The 21,374-nt window shown below is 50.0% G+C and overlaps 9 protein-coding genes across 9 annotated transcripts; 4 read left to right on the top strand and 5 right to left on the bottom strand.

The window, feature by feature from the left end:
• Positions 1–686: 686 nt before the first annotated feature.
• Positions 687–2,336, top strand: LTR84_004380 (uncharacterized protein; the record flags this gene model as incomplete). The annotated part of the gene is made up of 5 exons (XM_064847957.1): positions 687–842; positions 899–1,121; positions 1,169–1,457; positions 1,519–1,703; positions 1,780–2,336. The coding sequence occupies 5 exons, from the start codon at positions 687–689 to the stop codon at positions 2,334–2,336; spliced, it is 1,410 nt and encodes a 469-aa protein (XP_064704496.1).
• A 357-nt stretch (positions 2,337–2,693) lies between these two features.
• LTR84_004381 (uncharacterized protein) lies at positions 2,694–5,457 on the bottom strand (the record flags this gene model as incomplete). Its single annotated transcript, XM_064847958.1, has 10 exons — positions 2,694–2,837; positions 2,953–3,322; positions 3,388–3,857; positions 3,911–4,102; positions 4,185–4,199; positions 4,248–4,269; positions 4,575–4,776; positions 4,834–5,094; positions 5,141–5,225; positions 5,407–5,457. The coding sequence occupies 10 exons, from the start codon at positions 5,455–5,457 to the stop codon at positions 2,694–2,696; spliced, it is 1,812 nt and encodes a 603-aa protein (XP_064704497.1).
• A 481-nt stretch (positions 5,458–5,938) lies between these two features.
• LTR84_004382 (uncharacterized protein) lies at positions 5,939–6,712 on the bottom strand (the record flags this gene model as incomplete). Its single annotated transcript, XM_064847959.1, has 2 exons — positions 5,939–6,649; positions 6,707–6,712. 2 exons carry the CDS (start codon positions 6,710–6,712, stop codon positions 5,939–5,941), a joined length of 717 nt encoding a protein of 238 aa, XP_064704498.1.
• Positions 6,713–7,251: 539 nt separating this feature from the next.
• On the bottom strand, positions 7,252–8,211 carry LTR84_004383 (uncharacterized protein; the record flags this gene model as incomplete). The annotated part of the gene is made up of 1 exon (XM_064847960.1): positions 7,252–8,211. The coding sequence occupies one exon, from the start codon at positions 8,209–8,211 to the stop codon at positions 7,252–7,254; it is 960 nt and encodes a 319-aa protein (XP_064704499.1).
• Positions 8,212–9,061: 850 nt separating this feature from the next.
• Positions 9,062–10,438, bottom strand: LTR84_004384 (uncharacterized protein; the record flags this gene model as incomplete). Its single annotated transcript, XM_064847961.1, has 1 exon — positions 9,062–10,438. One exon carries the CDS (start codon positions 10,436–10,438, stop codon positions 9,062–9,064), a length of 1,377 nt encoding a protein of 458 aa, XP_064704500.1.
• Positions 10,439–12,268: 1,830 nt separating this feature from the next.
• On the top strand, positions 12,269–13,510 carry LTR84_004385 (uncharacterized protein; the record flags this gene model as incomplete). The annotated part of the gene is made up of 1 exon (XM_064847962.1): positions 12,269–13,510. The coding sequence occupies one exon, from the start codon at positions 12,269–12,271 to the stop codon at positions 13,508–13,510; it is 1,242 nt and encodes a 413-aa protein (XP_064704501.1).
• A 1,208-nt stretch (positions 13,511–14,718) lies between these two features.
• On the top strand, positions 14,719–15,867 carry LTR84_004386 (uncharacterized protein; the record flags this gene model as incomplete). Its single annotated transcript, XM_064847963.1, has 1 exon — positions 14,719–15,867. The coding sequence occupies one exon, from the start codon at positions 14,719–14,721 to the stop codon at positions 15,865–15,867; it is 1,149 nt and encodes a 382-aa protein (XP_064704502.1).
• A 912-nt stretch (positions 15,868–16,779) lies between these two features.
• LTR84_004387 (uncharacterized protein) lies at positions 16,780–18,012 on the bottom strand (the record flags this gene model as incomplete). The annotated part of the gene is made up of 1 exon (XM_064847964.1): positions 16,780–18,012. The coding sequence occupies one exon, from the start codon at positions 18,010–18,012 to the stop codon at positions 16,780–16,782; it is 1,233 nt and encodes a 410-aa protein (XP_064704503.1).
• A 2,637-nt stretch (positions 18,013–20,649) lies between these two features.
• On the top strand, positions 20,650–21,276 carry LTR84_004388 (uncharacterized protein; the record flags this gene model as incomplete). Its single annotated transcript, XM_064847965.1, has 2 exons — positions 20,650–21,045; positions 21,160–21,276. The coding sequence occupies 2 exons, from the start codon at positions 20,650–20,652 to the stop codon at positions 21,274–21,276; spliced, it is 513 nt and encodes a 170-aa protein (XP_064704504.1).
• Positions 21,277–21,374: the final 98 nt, after the last annotated feature.

Here is a 21,374-nt window from a genome sequence, read left to right on the forward strand (position 1 = left end):
CCGTCCAGCTTCGATCCGGTTCCTGCTGTGAATCTTATTGGCCGTGGGGAACCTCCACCGCTATGCGTCCTCGCTGTCGAATACCTGGGGATTGGCAAATTCAACTTCGCTGGACCCCTCTCAAGTCGATTGCAAAAATAAACTTCAATCAGACATGAGGCTCATCTATGTGGCAGAAAGACATGATTCGGCGCGTGAGCCAAAGTCCGGGGACTAACTTTCAACTTATCTTCGGATCTTGGCACCGATATTACGAGGAAACAGGGTCCGAGCTGTAGCATAGTCCGATAACTCAGTGGTATTCGGAATGTTGTTCACTTCATTTAAACCCCGTCGTAGCCCAGAAGCGATGCTCAACAACCTTTGTACCAAGAATGTCTAAGTTGCAGTCAGAAATCATTTCAAGCGATATGCAGTCTACAATCAGCACGAAGTTGGACGAAAGTAGTCCTAAAGGAATGCAAGACCCAACCCAAACCGACATTAGCCGTCTGGAGAGCATTGCGCTAGGTGTATCATCAATGAACACCGACACCATCGATGATGCCATCTTACAAGCTCAAGGCCACAAGGCTGCGATGCCCCGGCTTTTCTCAGCGATGTCTTCGTTGGGTCTGATGTTTTGGTATGCTCCTTGCGGAGGACCATGAATCAGAACACAGGCATTAACCCTATTTTGCAGTATCATGAATTCCTGGGTTGGAGCACTGAGTACCTTTGGACAGAACTTGAGATATGGCGGGCCACAATGTGTCATCTTCGCTCTTATAACTGCAGGATTCGTCCAATGGGCGGTCACGCTCGGGTTGTCCGAGCTCGCCTCTGCATTTCCCAGCTCTGGAGTATGAACCAACCACGCACCAGCCTTACTACCTTTGATGGCTGACTTTAGTTGTAGGGCCAATACCATTTCACTTATATCCTTGCTCCAGAGAAGTTCAAGCGCTTTGGTGCGTTCGTTATCGGATGGATGTCTGTTCTTGCTTGGTGGGTTGCCACAACCTCAGGCCTGTCACTCGTCGCAATCTCATCCACTGGACTGGCCGCCTTTGTCAATCCAAGTTATACCCCAAAGAGCTGGCATATATACCTCTGCTATCTCGGAATGGCTTTGATCTCCGGTTCGTCGATCGTCTGCAAATGCTAAACTCATGCTGATGTCAGAAAGTAACACCTCTTTTCCTGTTCCCAAAATCCATTCCCAAGATCACATCTGGCTCTATGTACCTTAGTCTTACTGGCTTCTTGGTCTGGTTCATTGTGATATTGGCAATGCGGCAACACACCAATAGTGGTGAATTCATCCTACAATCGAACATGGGCACTAGTGGCTGGGGACAAGGCACAGCGTGGACTCTTGGAGTTACTAATGCGATGTACTGCTTCGGGGGTACGGACTCTGCGATCCATATATCAGAAGAGATGCACGCTCCAGGGCGTAAGCTACCGGTGGTTATGTGAGTGCTGACTGGATCGATAGGATAAGTGGTCGCTCTTTTGCTCACATTCTAACGCTAGGAATTTAACGATGCTTATCGGTATAATGACTGCCGTCCCCATCATAGTCGCCAGCATGTTTACGATATCTGATATGACCGGTGTTATGAATTCTGGCTTCCCTGCCGTTGAACTTATGTATCAAGCGACAGGAAACCGACCTCTGACGATATTCCTGGCGGTTTGGTTAATTGTCATCTACGCATGTGAGTTTCTCCTAATTGCACAGCGAGCAAACCCTCATCCTCTACACACATACAAGTACTGATTCCTACCTGACAGCTGCCATGCCTCCTCAGTTTATTGCATGTGGGCGTATCGCCTGGGCATTCGCGCGAGACCGAGGAACCCCATTTCCAGACTATTTCGCACATATCGACACCAAGTTACAATTCCCAGCACGAGCGACTGTAGCGGCCTTCGGGTTTAACGCTCTTTACGGTCTATTGTACCTTGCAAGTACGACCGCATTCAACTCCATCATCACATCCGCGGTATTGTTCCTCAATATCACGCTGGCGGCTCCACAAGCCATTCTCGTGCTAAGAGGCCGGAATAAATACCTCCCAGAACGACCTTTTAAGCTCGGTCCTTTAGGATATTTCTGCAACATATTTTCTATGCTCTGGATTCCTGTCCTGGTCGTATTGGTGTGTATGCCTCCCGGTCTGCCGGTCACAGTCGAGTCTATGAATTACACATCGATAATTTTGGTCGGCCTTCTCGTGCTGATAGTCATTGGTTGGTTTGTGTTTGGCCACCAATTTGAAGGCCCAAAGATTGATTGGGAGATGTTGAATCTCGGAAATAAAATGGAGTCTGAGGGGAAAAAACGGTGAGCGCGAGTTATGTTCATGAGCTCGGTGTGATGCTGGGGCATCCGAGCGCAGGGTGTCGTGGAGGAGCACTGGAGGTGTCCCATATCGAAAGGAGTCAACGCCTGGCTCTTCAAGGGCTCATTGCTTAGCTACGCATAATTCACATCATTGTCGATGATGATTTGATGCTATGAAGGATCGGTCAGACCAAATAGTTCAATCCACATCCCTGCTAGTTTCAAAGTTGATTAAGGAAAGATTTCTGCCTAACGTCTAGCCCGCTTTTGAGAAACTTGGCCATCCTAAGTAGAAGGGTCAAAGCGATGATCCTTATCCCAATAACAGCTATCATAAAGAAAACTCTGCAGTCTGTCGCCCTTAAACGAATGGGTGGCTGAAGAAATCGGCAATGTCAAATCCTGACTTTGGTAACGACATATACAAGGAAGTCCCGTCATCGGGAAAGTCGAGGAAGTTGTAGTCGGCTGCACTCAGGAAGTCGGCATCGTCCAGCTCGTAGGCCTGAGAAGCAGTCATAATAGATTAGCATAGCGGTGACGATGAGTGACGCCACTTTCACATCATTCAACAGGGATGGGGTATTCAATGAGGGAAAGGTAGAAGAAGGCAGACGAACCATATCAGGAATTTCTGGGCATGATGTAACTTCGGGTATCCGTAGTGTAGCAGACATGGATCGCAGCCTTTCAATTTCGCTGTAATCTGGATTTCCGATGGAAGAATCGACTCTTGTTGTAGTCTTGGTCCGACTCGTAGTGTGTGAGGACTCTGTCATACACCTTTCGACGTGAAGCCGTGCAATGGAGGTAAATTCTGCAACTTTTGCATCGTGGAGTGTTCCCTGTGATGCCAGATCTAGGCGTGCGAAATGTGCGGCGACAATGTCCAGGTACGACATATTTGTCTTGGTCTCTGGGTGCAAAGGGTTTTGGACGACGAAATCAAAAACGATGAACATTGCGACCATAGGCATGACCCCAAGTATCCTGTTGAAAGAAGTAGGAATTAGTGAGATATATTTTCAGTGAGTGCTTCGGATCGGGAGAATTACCAGACAGGAGTGATTGGATCAATTGGGATATAAGGGCTTGATTCGATTATCGAGCGTGCTGCCGTCAAAAGACATCTTTTGCTTTCAGACCGTCTTAGTGACCTTTGATCAAGGCATATGTGAAGTACCAGCCTTGCTATGCAGATTTGAAGGTTATAGTATGCAAATGAAATCCTAAAGGCTAGCTCTTGTATGTGCGGGTCCCTTGATCTATGCTGCCGCAAGGATGACCCGGGGCGCAGCCTTTCGGGTATCGAGTCCTTCCAAGATTGGAGATCCTGCTTGATGTGATCAACATGGGAGAAGTATTGTTCGTTGGAGTTCAATGTGGCACTAATTGAAAACAGCGAGTCGTACGCTCTAGAGAGGATACGTGAATACTGTGCCCAATACCGCAACCAATCGAACCCGTCAAGCGTAGAATCTGATAATGTGGGAAGTGGACAACTGATGTCACCATCCGAGATCAACTATAAAGGGCACATCAGCGGGGTCCCAGTCGGCCGCCATAAAACGAACCTACCGAAGCATGGCTTGAATTGAAAGCGTATTCTTTTTCAAGACAATAGACGACCCAGAAAATTCTTCGGCCTTCCTGATTCGACTCCAGGTCTAGGTTGCGTTTATGCATACAGAGTGTAATGATAGTTCTCGCCGCCTCAGAAATGCATAAGGTCTCAATCTGGAGACTTGAATAATTGAGAGCAAAGACTGCCTGAGTTCGTTCTTGTTAGGTCGATGCGACTTCTTCTTCTTCTTCTCTCTCAGGTCACGCTGCCTCGATGCAATGAACTTACCATAGCCGTCATCGCCTTGTGCAGTTAGCTTAAGGTCTGGTTCAGTGGATAGGTTATGCAAACCTGAGCCTTGAGTATCGATGCTCTGCACATCAGAACGTCTTGAAGGTGACAGAAAGATATTCGGAAGTAATGCCATGCGAGGCCTTCTGCGGGCTTGAAGGATCCTCCACCATCATACAAGCAGCCCAAACTTAAGACAGCATAATAAAGCGCCGACCAGGTGTTCTGAACTATGTCTGATGTTTCCGAGCCGGAGGAAGCTGACTTTCTCTCAAAGTCTGCTTGATCAAGGAACGGGTACACGGGATGGAGGTGCTTGAAGTATGCTGTCCAGAGATCTTCAGTGCTCGCCCAAACAGTCTGAGCCTTTTAAGGAGGATGTAGTACCCACCTCGAATGTACTGAGACTCGTTTTCATGAGAGGAATTCAGATTCTCAGATACGTCTTTTTGTTGGACTGCAGCTTCCCATCGAGCTTTCATCTGCTCCTCTAGGGTAGTTACAAGGTCCTTGACTTTGCCATGACCAAGTTTTTGACACAGGCGCTCAACAGCCTCGTCTGAGAAGAATGCGAGACTGGAACTAGGAACTACATGGATTAGTCTTTGAAGCAAGAGATTCACCACTTTTCCAGGGGCGCACTAACCTTGTTCTTTGCTGATAGGTCTCGACACACTGATTTCACCAACAGCGTACCTTCTTTTGTCGGGTTGCTGAGACCCAGGATGCTCTTTGCTGAAGAGTAAACAGTCGACATAAAGCTCAGATGCTCGCTCAGGACCTTGATTCTGCGTGACAGGCATGGATTCATGGGCCGAATTCGTGGCCTCAACAGAGTTGACACCATCGATCGAACAGGATCGAGCGTCATCAGCCTGGATCATCAAATTCTCATCATCATCGTGCACTGCCAGAGATTAGATCAGGATAGTCACTAGAGGGTGGAAACAGACCACCAGCCTTTTGTAGTCTTGGAGGTTTCGTCGCGTACGGCTTGCGTGATTTAATGGGTGAAAACTTGCATTGTATACCACGTTTCTGCAGATGTCAGGTGATTTGTTGCTTGGTCCATAGGGTCATTGTCTATTCGGGAAAGGGAAAGACCAGCTCACGAACATCGCATATTATGCAGGCTTCATCTGCTTCATTGGCCTCTGGGGCATGATTAGCGTGCCAATTGATGAAAGCTATGGTGACACTACTGACTCGCGCATCTCACTTTCCAGACTCTGCAGCGGTCGCAGGTGCTCAGATACTTGACCGGACGCATCACAGGGATATTCTTCGATGAAAGTAGGATGAAATGGAAGAAGGCTGACCGCGAGCGAGATGAAGAAGAGACTCGACGCGTGGAACCCAGCAGGCTGGAACTTAGAGGAGGTCGGTAGGACTGGTACCCCGCTGTGACCTAGGGCTCGAACTTTGATGTGCCTTGGCGACAGATACCAAAGCTTTCCCGCGCATCAGAAAGATACGAGCACTTTCAATAATGCATGCGGTCGGATCATGTCTTTTAAGACCAGGTGGGCATTTAGCCCGTATGCCCGTTAAGTTCTCTCACTCACCAGCTATCAATATTTGCATTATGGACTGGGACAAGCGCAATACTCGACTTCGGATCATGTCCCACGGCAGCGTGCGAATAGTAGACAAGTGATCACGCAGCCAGAAGAATCTTGAACACATGATTCAGCTGCTTCTACCATAGGATCAGCCCTAGTCTATCTGGCAGCTGTTACTATCACAGGAGCTTACGCATCGAATCGCACCACGCCATCCGTGTCTTCAATCTGAAGGCTGTGAAAGTTCACGACAAGAGATTCGGTGGTTGTTCTTTCAGCATCTGGCCTGGAAACATAGACTGCCACCCAGATGTCAGGATCAGACTTGGACTCATTCACAAAGCACCATGGAACAACTCGGATCATCCTCTTAACCACTTGCTGCCCTTGACCATAGACGGCCTGGATGGCGAGACGATCTCCAAATCGGGATATCTCCATTGTGATATCTTCGTTATCTTCAAATGCCTCGGGGATGGCATGCAAGCTCCAATCAGTGAGATCTTCGTGGCTGGAGCAGATCATGTGATAGAGCTTGCCTTCCCAAAGCTCGACTCCTATCTTGATGAATGAGGGCGCGGTGCCTGTGGTGCCTGGAGTCTCTGCTGAAGGTTCCGGAAGCTCTGGCTTTGGACGCACGAACAGGAAGCCAGCTTGATCCCAGTTGCATTTGTAACCGTCGGAAGGTCGGAAGCTTACAGTTGCACGTTTCAGTCGAGTTGGCGGCACTGCGACGCGGGAGATAGCCGATTTGAAAGAGTATGGTTGCAAGGAAGGATCGTTGGATAGTGGCACACCAAGGACATCGACATTGTTGATCGAAGTAAGGGTCAAAGGGCTAGTAGTATTCCGGTGATTGACAGTAACAATGCTGTATTGTGCCATCTTGCTTGCCGTAGACTATTGGCTCAAGTCCTTGTCTGCGAAAGGAGATCCATGGAAACCAACGCCTCTTACTGTCATTTTGATAGATTTTAATTCCTGGCTGCTAAATATCTATCTGATCTCCCCGAGACTCGCCGTCTTCAAAACCCGACCTAAACTCCGTTTGAGGTGGAGTTTGCATCAACAGCGTGCTCATATCTAAAGCTACTGCAGACTCACCAGGTTCATCAAGGGACCCAATTGTTACACCCAGCCAAGTCTTCTCGGAATCTCCGAAATTTCTGGCTAGCCACTAATGGGAGACCTGCTTCTCCGACTTTCCCTCCGATTTATTTATTCAGTGTCAGTCCAACTTGTGAAGCATGGGCTGAGGTCACACTGGAGTCGAACTTGAATGATCTATGGCATGTCACACAGCCACCGCGTTTCAAATTGAACTATCACTGATTAGACCGATATCAAAAGCATCGATAAGCCCGGGAAGGATCATTGAGATATTCTGCTAAATTCCTGCCAAGTCTCCGTCATCGTGAGGCATGATTCATTGATCAAACCGTCCATGTATGAACAGCACAAGAGTCTACATTTGGTGAACTGAAAACCAGCTAGCCTGGCAATCACCCGTTGTAGTTGTCCAAGGGAGCCTCATCCTTGATCTGCTCCCAGATCTCATCGATGTCCTTGACCGCCTTGTCACTCAACTTTCCCTTCTCAATACCCGCCAAGGTTTGTTCCAACTGCTCATGTTTGCTCGCGCCGATGATGATAGCATCACCATTCTCCTTCTTCAAAGGGCTATTGTACGTCACCCAGCGGTATGCGAGCTCAGCCTTGGTGGCGCCCTCTTGTTCCGCGATCGATGCCCATGTCTCGAGAGCTTTGATAAGCGTGGGCTTGACGTACATACGCTTATACATGCCGCCGATAACCTCATCGTTGAAGCGACCTGCTCCCTCTTCGAGCTGTTGGGGGGTCTTGGTCAAAAACCCACCAGCGAGCGGGCTGTATGCGTAGAAAGCAATGCCCAGCTTGCGAAGGACCGGGAAGAGAGTTGTTTCTTGCCTCCGAGCGACGGGGGAATAATTGCCCTGGTAGACTGTCGGCAGAACGTAACCTTGCTCCTTGCAGTGGTCGTAGACCTGCTGCACAGCTTCCGGCTTGAAATTGCTTACACCGAAACGCTTGAAAAGACCAAGTTGGTAGATCTCCTGGACGCCCGCAAGTGTCTCCTCAATGGGGGTCTTGGGGTCTGGACTGTGCAGGTAGAAGATGTCGACCTGCTTGACACCGAGTTTCTTGATACTTTCCTGACCCGACTTGACGATGTTCTCACGACTGGACCCGCCGCCTCCAGTGAAACCGCCGACCCATTTGGTGTCGATGGTGAATTTCTCGCCGGCCTTGGTTAGACCTAGAGTGGCTTCAGATTCTCCATAGAGTTGCGCGCTGTCAATATGGGTGCAGTTGTGCTTCAGGAGAATGGAATAGACGTTGTCGAGGTCTTCAGGTTTAGTCCATGGATCGCGATTTCCGATGGCACCACCTCCGAACACTACAGTGAGGGGCTGGGATGACATGTCTTCTCAATGTCGGTGAATGTGGTCTGTTGTTGCGCTTGAAAGGTTATGGTGCTGTGGTAGACTTATCTGAAATGAATGTGAGCAGGAAGTTGGCATAAAGATGTCGGACTTCATGCAGACTTTAAACCTTGTACACTGCCGGCTCAGATGTTAGGTTTCACCATGTGCCGTGAGGCGTGCACCTCGACTTCGGCCAGTCGCCGAACGAGTGTGGGGTCAGCTCATGACGAATGTGTGATAGACATTATTCCACAGTGAGTACTGCCCTAGCACCCAATCTATACAGCGACTGCCTGCTTGGGACAAACCTAGGGAGTTGTGCAGTGACAGGATGACCAGTCGAGCATTGAAGGCATTTGTCATCATCAACCCCGTGGCCACGGGTGCCACAGATTACGGTGGACAAGTTTCATGCGTTGGTAGTGCGGGCCAAAATTCAGTCGAGATCGCTAATCAAGGGAAAGCGATCTAACCTGAAGCCGTCATACTCATCGAACGAGGACATCCAGACGCGAAGCCATCACTATTTGCCGAGGTACTGAGCCTCCAAAGTCTTCGTGTGAGATACCTACCTAGTACAGAGGCTACGAGGAGTAAGAGTGGTATTGCGTGACTCGGAACTCCGGGCTACGGACAAACTCGACGGAGTTAAAAGGCTAGGAGGGGGGTTATTGGGGTCATTCATGACGTCAAATCAAGCTCCAATTCGCTACGGAGGATTACTGCTGATGATATTGACCTCCACTTTACTACGGAGGATTATTGATGCACATGCAGTCACCCAAGAGCTGATCATTAGACATACGGATCTTGAATAAATCCTCACAGGGCACACAAAGCACCCCCTCTATTCATATGACCTGGCACGATGGACTCGATCCACTGTTAAATGATGGTCACCCGGGTCACCCTCCTGAGCGGAACTGGGCAGCATTGGTATAAATGCTATGTGGCCAACATTGCTGCCCGGCTTCACATCCACCAGTCCAAATTCAACATGGCCCAGCCTTTTCGCACGGAGCAAGCCATCCTGTGCAGAGCTTTCTTGGAATCCCTGTCTTGAACAATATGGGTTGTCCCTTGTCAAAGAGCTCACGTACCCAAATATATCAGGGACACGAGTCCTGCATCGCAAGATCAGGCTGATGTCGGCCATCACTTCTAGGATGGCCGATACCACTAATATCACAACGAGCCAGACTCGGTTGCATACATAGATCTCTGGTCCGTCTGATGTGATGGAGGCTGTGGTCGTGGTGACCGGCACCGAGACACCGGCCTGCGTCAGATTGTCAGATGACATTCCAGTGCCCATGGTAAACGCGGATGTTGTCAAGGCATAGTAGAAACTGTTGAAGGCAAGCGTCATCCTCGATTCAACTTCCGCAAGGGGTGGCTTCCAAAGCTGCCCCAAGTTGCGATTGGCGCTCGACGACATCCACATTGACAGAGGATCGTGCAGAAAGCGGTCGGGCAGCGAGGGTTCAGCAGGATGACGTGAAAGACCCATCCCACACCACGCTCCTTCTGTCAATGCATACCTCAGAGCATCCCATGCTGTTGTATGCAACTGCGATGACAACGATTTACGTACTCGAGTAGCGGCACAGCTTGTCCCGTTACATGCAACCTCGGTCTCGAGCGACACGCCGCTGAGGTCGCAGGTCAGAAGGCTAATCCACCAACTGTCATCGTCCGACATGTCCCCACCATTCTCACCCGTGGTCTTAGATCCGAAGTAACGCCGTATGGCGCGGGAGGGATCTTCTTGGAAGTCGTGCCAGGACGAGTTGGTTATGAACAGAAAAGAGGTTTGGGTACCAGGGTGAGTCGCGAGGCTCTGGAAATCGCTCGGCCAATAATCGACACTTCTGTAGAGTGGCTCAGTCAGAGAAGAGTTGAACTTCGAATAAGTAGTCCGCTCATTTGAGCTACAATCCATATTAGTTACAAGGGAATCGAACGTTAATTGCGATTGGGCGTTGCTGGCCAAGTTCGACAAGGGCATGCCGATCAAGCTAATATAGCTAGGTTGGGATTCTTGGCGGATATTCAACCAGGAGGATGTCTCGGTAAGATCGCCATCTAATGATGCTAGGGATGGAACTTTTGGATTATTCCACAGGTCCCATGGAGTATCCAGGCTGACGGCGGCGGACAGCAGGGAAGTTAGGTATATGGCCGTAATCTCCGTAATGACAGTCGCGCCTGAGCTTGAACCCATGAGTGCTGTGGAGTTTAGTACTTGGGAGCTCAGGTATGTGACTGTGCTGTTGCGTAGAGTCTGAGTAGGCTTTGTGTCAAGAAGTCTGAGCAATGACTGGCCTCCAACTGGAGACAGGACCCAAATTAGTGACACCGCAATTCCAAGCAGACTGAAGTTTCGCAGTAGCACGAGTTGTTCGAGAGTCGAGAATATAGACTGCGCGCCAACGAGATGCTCTAATGACTGAACCGCTCAGTCCCTCTCATGGCAATGACAGGTCTTCTGAGACTGACTTTTAGGCGCATGCCAGTCTGACATTTGTAGGTGGCTATGGACTTCATGCACCGACCTGCAAGCGCAGCGAATGCGATTGGGAAGATTGTAGGGGAGAGAAGCAAAGCCTGCTGAATATTACTCCCGGTCGGAGAAAGCGCCTTATCGTGTAATATTGCGGATGCGACACCAAGGCCATCTTTCAGATTAGCTTGAAGGGTTTCCCTAGTTGAGAGCAATACCAACCGAAGAAAAAGAGTGGAACGAAGAGCAGAAAGACGTCCCAGACGAAAGCGAACCATGAATGATGTACATGCGCAAGGTCATGGCTTTTCACATTCGATGTCATGTCTGTAGCCTCTGGCTTGGCTGTCTTCGGCTGAGGCAAGCCATCAGGACTAGAGGTTTGATTCTCCGATAAGGTTCGCGGGGTGCAAACTATTGGTCTCGTGCATGGGTAATTAGGAGGTTCGACCATGAATCACAAGAGTATGGTGGCTCTGCGATCCAGTGGTACATGAATAAGATTGTGGAGTGTTCACCAAAGATCTCCAGAAGGAATCATTGTCAGAAGCACTTACATATGATGTATATGGTACTCTGAGGCGCATGCACAAGATATGGTGTTCACCCCTCAACATTACTTAGCCAGGTGGCGCAATGGATAGGATCCTGTAAGTAGTCGACATGTGTCAACCCAGTATGGTAGTAGGATTCGATTTGGCCCCCAAACACTACGAGGTATATCTGAATAGTGCCAGAAGAAAGGCCAGCACTCGCCGTAGCCATCGTGTGACCTTCAAGATAACCGAGTATTAGTGCGGTGATAGTGCTTGTTGCAGCTCTTCTGGATTCAACTGTCCGCATGGTACGAGTAATCACACCGGTTGCAAGCCCCCATCCGCAGCCAATTACATCACTCACTTAGAGACAGTGGGCTGGAGAAATGGGAGGACGGGATAGTTGCACATTGGCTTGCGGACCGCACTTGTCGGTAGGGAAATCGATTGCCAAATGAGACACTAGATTATCAGCGTCATTCTGGAGACCGTCGCGTTCTAATCCCAACAAGATCTAGTAGGTTGATCTGACCGAATCCACATGGATAGTAGAGAACCCACGGGAACAGATGTTTTGCGGACCGAAGTGAGGCTGATGTTTCTTACACTCTCAATCCGACCCTTCCTAAATGACCATACCTTCTAAGATGTGAATGACCATGCGCAAACAGCGGGGTTCGAGCAGGTCATAGGCTCATAGAGAGTGATATTTTCTTTCAGGGCTCTCAGCCATATTGTGGATGATTTTGAGATGAGGTACTTTGGACTACTACTACGACTCTACGAGAACAAAATTACGGAGGGTTATTGATGCTGCAGATGCATGCAATTCCCAGGTATGCAGTTTCCCAAACAGGCAACATTGCCGATAACGCGTCAAGCCACGTCGAATTTCTACCGAGCCTTCAGTCTCCAACTTGAAGGCGAGGACTCGATTGTCATTCTTCGCATTTCATAAATTTGCATCAACTATTGGGACCACCAATAGACTATCAGGCCATCAAAAGGCCGGATAATGGTGCTGGAATTGCACATATGGGGTCCAGCATTTGGACTACCGTCTCTTGACGCCCAATGTCTCGCCGCAGTCTGCTACCTGCAGAGGGTTCTCCCTATTGATGCCTGGGCATTGATCCCTTCCAACAATCTTCAAATAAGTCCACTTGGTGAACTCCCGGCGCTCAAAGATGGCAACACGTGGGTTGCTGGCTTCTCCAACATCGTCACATACCTCCGAGACTCTTCCACCGGCAGGTATGATCTCGACCGAGACCTGAATCCCACGCAGCAAGCCGATGCTACGGCCTTCTCTTCTTTCCTCGCGTCACGCGGCCAACCTCTCCTTGACCTCTGTCTGTACGTCAGTAGTGACAACTACTTCGCTTCGACAAGGCCAGCTCTAGGTGACATCCTACTATGGCCCGACAGTTGGTTTGTGCCACATCTACTGCGAGACAAAGCCAAGAAGAGATCGGACCATTTGGGATTGAGCAGCCTGGATGTGGACACAGCTCGAGAAGACAAGAGTGATGATGTTGGTCTTACTGCACATATCCCGAAGTCCTTGCGAAAACCCCGACAAACTGTCACCTCGTTATTGGGTCGGAACCTGCAGAAGAACCGTTTCAGACTGGATGCGGTCACAGCAGACTTCCTCGAGCCACTGTTGGAGAAACTGGGTGACAATCAATCATTGCTTGGTGACACTACAAGCAGTCTCGACTGTCTGGCAATCGCTTACATTGCCTTGCTTCAAGTCCCTGACCTACCACAAGCGTGGGTCAAGGAGGCTCTGCAGACAAAATATGCCAAGTTAAGTCAATGGGCCTCGGAACAAACACCACGAGTTTCAGGTTCTTCGTTGGATGCAACTACACCTCTGAAGGGGGGAAATGGCACATCAATTGCTGGAAGCGAGTTACCCTGGCAAAAACCCTTAGAAAGAACACCGCAGCAGGTTCTGCACTCGGTTCTGGAAAGTTGCATTAGCTCTCTGCCGGTGGTTGGAATTCCCTACAAGCCTGTGGAACTTCACAATTTGCGGGCTGGTGGTAATTATCAGCTTGAGAAACAATCCCAACTGGCGACCATTTCGAGACGACGCGAATTATACGTTCAAACCTTGATATCAACCTTTGCGACCCTTGGCCTTGTGGGGTACCTCTCTTACAAAGGGATCCTTCATCTTCCTCGCTATGTCAGACAACCACAACCAAGGAAGTTTGGTGAGGCTGGTGCTTTGCTCGGATTGGTATGATCAACGTTGTGACACGTTTGCAAGACACGTGGCTAAGTTGAACATGGGCCTGACGGGGTTCAAGCCAGAGGTCGTGACTTTGATCGTTCGTTCTCATGAGAGTGCCGACATCCGGCCCTTGGTGTAAACGCTTGCTCATGCGAAATTCGGATGTTTGTCACTCGTTACCGACTCGAAAAGCATAATTGACAAGTGAACGAGACGCGCTTCACATGCAGTCCTACGTTGAGTAGGGATTCCACAATAAGCAAATTGTGACGTGATGTGATAGGAGCATGGGCGAAAATGAGGACCTTAAAGGACGCCAAGGTGACGCAGCCTTGCGCATCAGATAAGAACGACAAGGGGTGGGTGCTCTCAATGACGATGAAGATTACCAAGGTCGACTGGCGCGGTGATCATGGATGTATGTACATATGTATTATATTATAGAACGATCGAGGTCTTGTATTGATCAGCATCACAACGTTCGAGAAGAATCGATTGATGTTGGTGTTGGGAAGAGTGCCTTCGGAAACACGAACGTCATGATTGTCACCCAATCAGAGAAGCCATATTAGTCCCAGCCTTGAGTCCATGCACTGCCTCTGATTGGTCACCCACCCCATCTACAGATCCTTTCATCCTTTAAGGTCCTCATATTTGACAGGACCCTTGACACTTACGAGTACCACCTTGACACTGGCAACGAAATGTACACCTCGTTTTCAACCACAAGCACTTCTGCTGACATGTCACAACGCTTGTTCGCCAGTCCTCATCCTGCCCTTCAACTGCCTCAACCGTGAACTTCTTGTTTACCTACTCGGTTCTCGACCAACCCAACAGAGTTCCAATATTCAACCTCCCCAGGCAGTCCGACCCATATTAATAATATCCACTGCCATCCCACGCGGTCATAAGGCAGCGGGAGATCGTTCAAAAAGTTAGCGAGTCGGCCCACAGGCGATAAATATCAATCTATCTTCTCCACAGTCGACTGAACCTCGCATCTTTCGGCGTTCACTAATAAGGTCCTCGATCTCAAGCATCCAGACAAGCTCTTCTCACATAAAGCTTGCCCTTCAAAGTTCAAGCCTATAAATCAATTGGACCCCCTAATTTTCTTTCCAAGAGATTTTCCCCTGCCGACACGCACATAAGTTTATCATTACTTCCACCGGCTGTTGGTAGCCGAAAACAACCCTACCGGTCGACACTGTACCACCATGGCCAACCTAGAAATCCTCAGCCATCTCATCGCTCGACAGGAAGAAGAAGCTCCCGTCTCGTGTGAAACCGGAAATGACTATGATGGCCGAATTGGTCTGCGTGTAGCCGCGCTCTTTATCATCTGGGTCACCTCGTCAATCGGTGCTGTATTCCCAGTCTTTGCCAATCGACACAAGGGCCTCAAGATCCCCGAGTGGGTTTTCTTCATCTGCAAATATTTCGGCTCAGGCGTCATCGTCGCAACCGCTTTCATCCATCTCTTGGGTCCCGCAGAAGAGGCCTTGACCAACCCATGTCTCACCGGCGCCATTACCGACTACTCATGGTGTGAGGGTATCATCTTGATGACGATATTTGTGCTCTTCTTCGTCGAGTTGATGGTCACGAGATATGGTAATTTCGGCGATGGACACAACCACGGCGATGCCAGCCACGATGCTGCAATCAATGGATCCAAGGACACAGAGTTGAGCAACGTGGCCGATTCCACACCTTACAAAGACACCCCATCCGAGACCACCGCACCGGCCGCGTCCGCCGTAACAATGGCCGATCCGAGACAAAGCACACACATCCCCGGGCAGGACCATCTCGGCCACCGACACGAACACAATGAAATCGACGACGCAGCCAATCCATTCAGCTTTGAGGACTACAAAGCGCAAATGACCGCCATCTTCGTTCTCGAATTCGGCATCATCTTCCACAGCATCTTTATCGGTCTCACTCTGGCAGTTGCCGGCTCGGAATTCGACACCCTCTTCGTCGTCCTCATCTTCCATCAAACCTTCGAAGGTCTCGGTCTCGGCTCCCGATTGGCTGTCACCCCGTGGCCAAAGAATCGCCGCTGGACCCCTTACATCCTCGGTCTGGCTTATGGTCTCAGTACCCCCATCGCCATTGCCGTGGGTCTGGGTGTCCGAAACTCCTACCCTCCTGGATCTCAAACCACCTTGATTGTCAACGGTATCTTTGATTCCATCTCCGCCGGTATCCTTATCTACACCGGTCTCGTGGAGTTGATGGCCCATGAGTTCATGTTCAGCCGATCCATGCAAAGAGCCAGGATACAGACGGTGCTGTTTGCTTTCTTGATGATGTGTCTGGGCGCTGGTTTGATGGCTTTACTCGGCAAATGGGCCTAGTGAGCCGAGTGAGTTCTGAGGAATTCGGATCACCCCCGTCAAGTCAAGGACACGACATGACACGACATGAAATGTTGCCCTAAGAACATGAATGAAAATCAATCTTCGTCCGTGAGGCCAGCCAGCATGATCTTGTTTGTACACCTCAAGTTCTCGGCGAGATGATGCTTCCAGACAGGACGGCTATGGCTGTCAGATGGGGTGAAACGTCAACACCATGAACCATGCTCCTTTCCAGCATGACTGGACCTCCATCCGACACTACTGCCGTCTCGACAATGGATTGTTCGAGCTCGGTCAATTCTCATACCTTTTTGTTAGACTTGCTAGATACCCACCCGCACCACGAAATTCACACTAGTGATTCGTGTCTTCCAAACGTTCAGTCGTAAATAGATAGATAATGATGTATGCATCTTACAAACGTTGTTCCTTCAGGTGGTGATGATCGAGAAGATTCCCTTTATTCGCTGGTTGATCTCACGTTAGTCATCGTTTGGATTGGTTTCGACTGCACATTGGATTTTCTCGAGTTTCTTAGAATAAATCGGGATCCGCTCAACAGGTATTCCTCTTGGTTCAAAATGATGCCGTGCTGTGCCGTGCTGTAATTCATTGATAATATCATATCTGTGGTATTATATGCTGCGCCGCTGGTAGGAACAAACTTTTTAGGGGGTTGAGGTCCGACTGAATGCCCTCGATCATCTCGCTTGCTCTGCTCTGCTCTGCTCTGCTCTTCCCTGGCCTCTCCCAATTCCATACGCCATAATTTACCAAAGCATTTTTTTCTATATCCGTCCGTAGCATCGTATCTCCTATATCCGATTATGCAGAACCCCTAGCCTCGTTCAATCTCACTTTACCTCACTCCACCGCATCACCTCACACTACACCACACCACACCACAACTCACACGCGATCCGAGTCCATGATCCGGAACAGCCGGGCATTGTCGACGGTGCAGGAACGAGATCTATTGGTCGTGGTATCACAGCCAAGCTCCGGGAGGATGTCGGCTTGGTACGTCGGATTCGTGTGGCCGATGCCGCGCATGCTGGCGATAATCAAGGCTGCTTCCTCGCATGGTGTGGTGTTGGCGGGGAGCATCGAGCGCGACGACGAGGAGGAGGACGATGGGATTTTGTGCTGGGACTGTGAATGGCTGTATTGATGCTGTGCGTGGCCGGTGGCAGTGTAGCTCTGCTGCGTCCATACGTCGGAGTATGGCGAGTAGATGTGGCTGGAATGCTCGCTGCCGTGGGTGTGGGTATGGGGATGGGCATGGCTGTGGTTGTCGTTGCTGTGTTGCTCGACTTCTTCGTCGGTTTCGGCGTCATAATAGCCGTTGAATGAAGAGATGGTCGCGTGGGGGAATTCCGTGTCGTCGACTGGTCTGAGAGGGTGACGTGCCGTGATGACCGATGCATGGTGTTGATGACGCCGTCTTTGTCCGTTCACCTCGCCATCCCCGGGTGGAGATGGGTACTGGACGGCTGCAGCATCACCGGGCATATCTTCGATATTCAGCAGCGAAGAGTGCGAATGGTTCAACTGGTCTCGCCACCGAGGTTGCTCCGATCGATGGTCCTGCTGTTGCATTTGCATTTGCATGTCGAACTGCTCACGCCGCCGCATTCGATCTTCATGCTGCAGTCTCTTCCACGCAGAATCCAACTCCACCTGTCTCCCCATATCATCCATATTGACATCAGCATTCGAACCCACACGACTCGCGTCTCCCACACTGCCCCCGTCCTGCACCCCTTCCACGACCGCACCACCACTCCTCCCTCTCCTCCCCAGAACCTCCTCCAGACACCTCACATGCTCCCGCAACATGCGCATCTCCTCCTTCAGAACGCGGTTCTCCTCCGCCACTCGCCGTGCCGCGTTCTGCACCTCCTCCGTCGCCTGCACGCCCTGCGTCTCGTACTCGCGCACCTTGGACTCCAGCGAGTTGACGTAGTCCTTGCGCCGCGCTCGTGACGCCCGCTGGTTCAGCGTGTTGCGGTTCAGCTTCTCGCGCTCCTGCGCGCTGTGTCGCCTGCTGCGGCTTGCATTCTGGTTCTGCGATGCCGTGTCGCTGTGGTCGTGGTCGTGGCTGTGATGGTCCTCTTCCGGCGTCGATGTTGTGGTCGCCATGGGTTGGGTTTGGTTGGTTTGTTTTAAGTTGGTGTCTTGTGTTGTTGGGGTTGTATGATTATCCAAGGTGGTATTGCTGGGTGAAGCTAGGATAATACTGCCTGGATAACACTGATTGTGCAAGATAATATTGCTCTTGACAGCATACAGATGTTGTTGAATGACTTTCGACGTTATTTTGCTATGGATCTGATGCCGTCACGCCACAGATTCTAGCTCTCAAGATCGTGCAGTCCCGACTACCGTTATACTCACATCAATTCAATAAATGTAGCTCTCACTATGAACATGAATCCGCGCGATTAGATATGAGACCATGTGCTAAGTAGAGTGAGTCGTGTGCCAGCAGAGTCATTGAATCCGACCAAGCGGAAAAAATCGAATTGAGATTTTGAAGCCAAAATGCATCTGCTGCGTCATCATTGGTCGGTGGATGTGTCACCACTGATCCACTTTTTCCGGCTCAGCCTTGTCGTGATTTGCAGAGCAGTGACGAGGCTGAGGGAGCCATGCTGGCTGTGGGACGCACCCAGGTCGGCCTCAGGGGCTTTCTTTGGTCGTTTTTGTTGTGTTGCTAAGCATTGGATGTTCCTGGCTGGTCTACTGTAGGGACTAGCATCACGGACTTGGCGAGACGGGTTTCCTATGAAAGACTATGCCAATGTCGTTCACAGTGATACCTCTAGAGCACTGAATCAAAGAATGCTGGGCTCACTACTCGTAGTACATTGGAGTTGCATGCAAAATGAGATCAACACTAAATATCAAGCGATGACTCGCCCTCTATGGCAACGTGAAAGAGCTCCTACATAGCGGGGCCTGGAGAACTATTCAGTTCAATGTCAGTACTATGGGAAACACAAGTTTAATGAGGCGAATTGGCCAACGACAACATTGGAGGTTGCGAATCGTACCTCCAGCTCTGGCCTTTCGAATCATGCACAGGTTAGTCCATGAAGGAAGGCAACCCCGAGAAACGCTCGGTAATGTAACGGACTTTCAGACAAGGTACGTACATAGCCTATGCTTGACTCCACGATGTCGCCACTCTGTGATGTACTACTACGTATGTCTTGCTCAAGGCCGCTATCAAGGCCGCGGAGCACATGGCAAACCCCGGGTGACACCTTTGGGTTGTGAGTCCGAGAATCGTATTATGTAAACAATGACAGCCGATCAGAAGTTAAACATCCGTCGATCGAAAACATGATGCCCGGGTTTCTCCTCGGGACCACTACTTATTTCTCCGAGCGAAAGTTGAGTGTGCCCAAGCGCTTTATACAGAGAAGAGTCAGTGATTCTACAAATCTTGAGGCATCGAGATCCGGTTTTCCAATGACGCAAATATGTTCAGACTCGAAGGTTTTGGTACGTGGCTTGAACCAAAGGAAGATCGCTCCAGTGCCAGTCTACTGAGCCCTGGTATTGGTACCGGATGGAAGGGCACGGGTTTAGACTTTGGACTTCCAGTGTTGGATATTTGGAGGGGATAGTTTGATGTTAAGTTTTTTTGAGATTTGGAATTTGCAAAATCCTCACTCAAGCCACAGTTCCGTGGCGGGTGCGGTTTCTCCAAATACACCAGCCACAATCTCCACTTGCTGGGACTGATTACGTACTCGGTACGGGTACAGATGCCGAAGAGGGGGTTTCGAGGTATCTAGGTAAAAAGTATCCATGTACTTTAGTTTGGTAAATTCATCCCTTCGATAATTTGATGATGAGGGTAAACTGACGGGGCAGAGCTCAAGCTGAGATTGGGGCCTATATTGTTAAATTGATGGCAGAATCAGGAAGGTCAATATGGTGCCGGAGTTCTTTGCTTCACCCCGTTCCCGTCCCCTAAGCCGTTGCGTTCGTATTGCCAGTGCGCGCATCGTTGATTTTTTTGCGCTCCTGCCTCTGCCACTGCATCCGGACCAAGTTCGATCTCTGACCAAGCGCAGCTTCAATGGTGGTGCTTGGAACGTCATGATCCGCGAATAGCATGCCTTCCTTACAGAGATCCCAGAACCTCGTTATCACCAATTGCTTCTCCCATTCGGGAACCCCAGATCACACTAGATGGATGGTAGCCCATTTTGATCGAGGGTGGCTCACCCGATACTCATTGTGGGCTTGTCGAGCGTAGCTTTTGAAGTTGTCAGACTTCTCTTTGCTGAGGTTCAGTGTTTCTTGGACTTGGGTGACAGGATGCCTGATTTTCAATGCCTGGGCCATGGTTGAACTCCCGAGGCAAAGATTTCTTCACGTGCCTCTTTTGTGGGTACTAGAATGACTCGATACGCCAATGACTATGGATAATAATGATCAAGAGCGAACCCTATTCCAGGGCACTCTGAAATTTAGATGGCGCCTCACGGAACCTCGCCGGAGAAAAGCTCTGGGCGTGATTCGGCCAAATCTAACTGCCGCCTTTAGGATTCGATCACATGGGTGTCCTTGTTCTTCGCGGCATTCCTGCCGGCTTCCCATTATCAAAAGTCATCGATGATCAGTAATCTAGCTACCAGGCAGAATCACATGCAGATAGAGACGTAAGGGCCACGGCGAACAAGGCTTCAGTAAATGCAAATGTGGTGGTGGGTTGTAAATCGATCGAAACCCACCGCGCGACCAGCTCAGTGACACACAAACATGCCGCTCTACGACGTCGAGCACATCACGCCCCTAACAGAGGCCCAACAAGCCAGCCTAGCACAGGCATTCACGAACCTCCACAGCCAGCGGTTCGCCACGCCCAAATTCTTCATCAACGTCCGCTACACCGACGTCAGCGCCCAGGCCGTGTACCGCGGCGGGCGCAAGGTAGAGTACAACCGCGTGATCCTGCGGACGCGGGTGGGCGAACAGCGCACCAAGGATCTCTACGACGACCATTGTCGTGATATAGTGAGGATCTGGGAGGAGCAGATCTGCTGTGAAGGTCCCGGTGGAGGTGGAGGTGGAGATGGCGCCAAAGATGGGTTGAGGACCGTCTGGGTGTTGGGCGCGTTGACGACGGCGGTGGAATGTGGCATTGCGAGACCGCGAGTAAGTTTCTTTCGCGCCGTGTCTATCTATCTATAGGACTGGAGGGTTGCCATTGGTGGACATGGGAGTGATTGGCTTTTACGGTATTCGACTAATCAAATGGTCAAAACACAGGTTGGCGAGGAAGAAGAATGGCTGAAGATCAACATGGAGGAATTTCGAAACTTGGCTCGGCGCGGTGATGAGGACTTTGTTGAATTGGTTCGCGAACTTGATGAGGTTCAATCATGATTACTTTGAGTACGATGACTGCTTGAATCTATGCTAACAATCCAAGGCACGCCATTGCTCATGTTTGATACCTTCCATAAATAACGCGGAAAACCAAA

Source organism: Exophiala bonariae (genome assembly GCF_035927105.1).
Source record: "Exophiala bonariae strain CCFEE 5792 chromosome Unknown scaffold_19, whole genome shotgun sequence".
In the NCBI taxonomy this organism is placed as follows: Eukaryota; Fungi; Ascomycota; class Eurotiomycetes; order Chaetothyriales; family Herpotrichiellaceae; genus Exophiala; species Exophiala bonariae.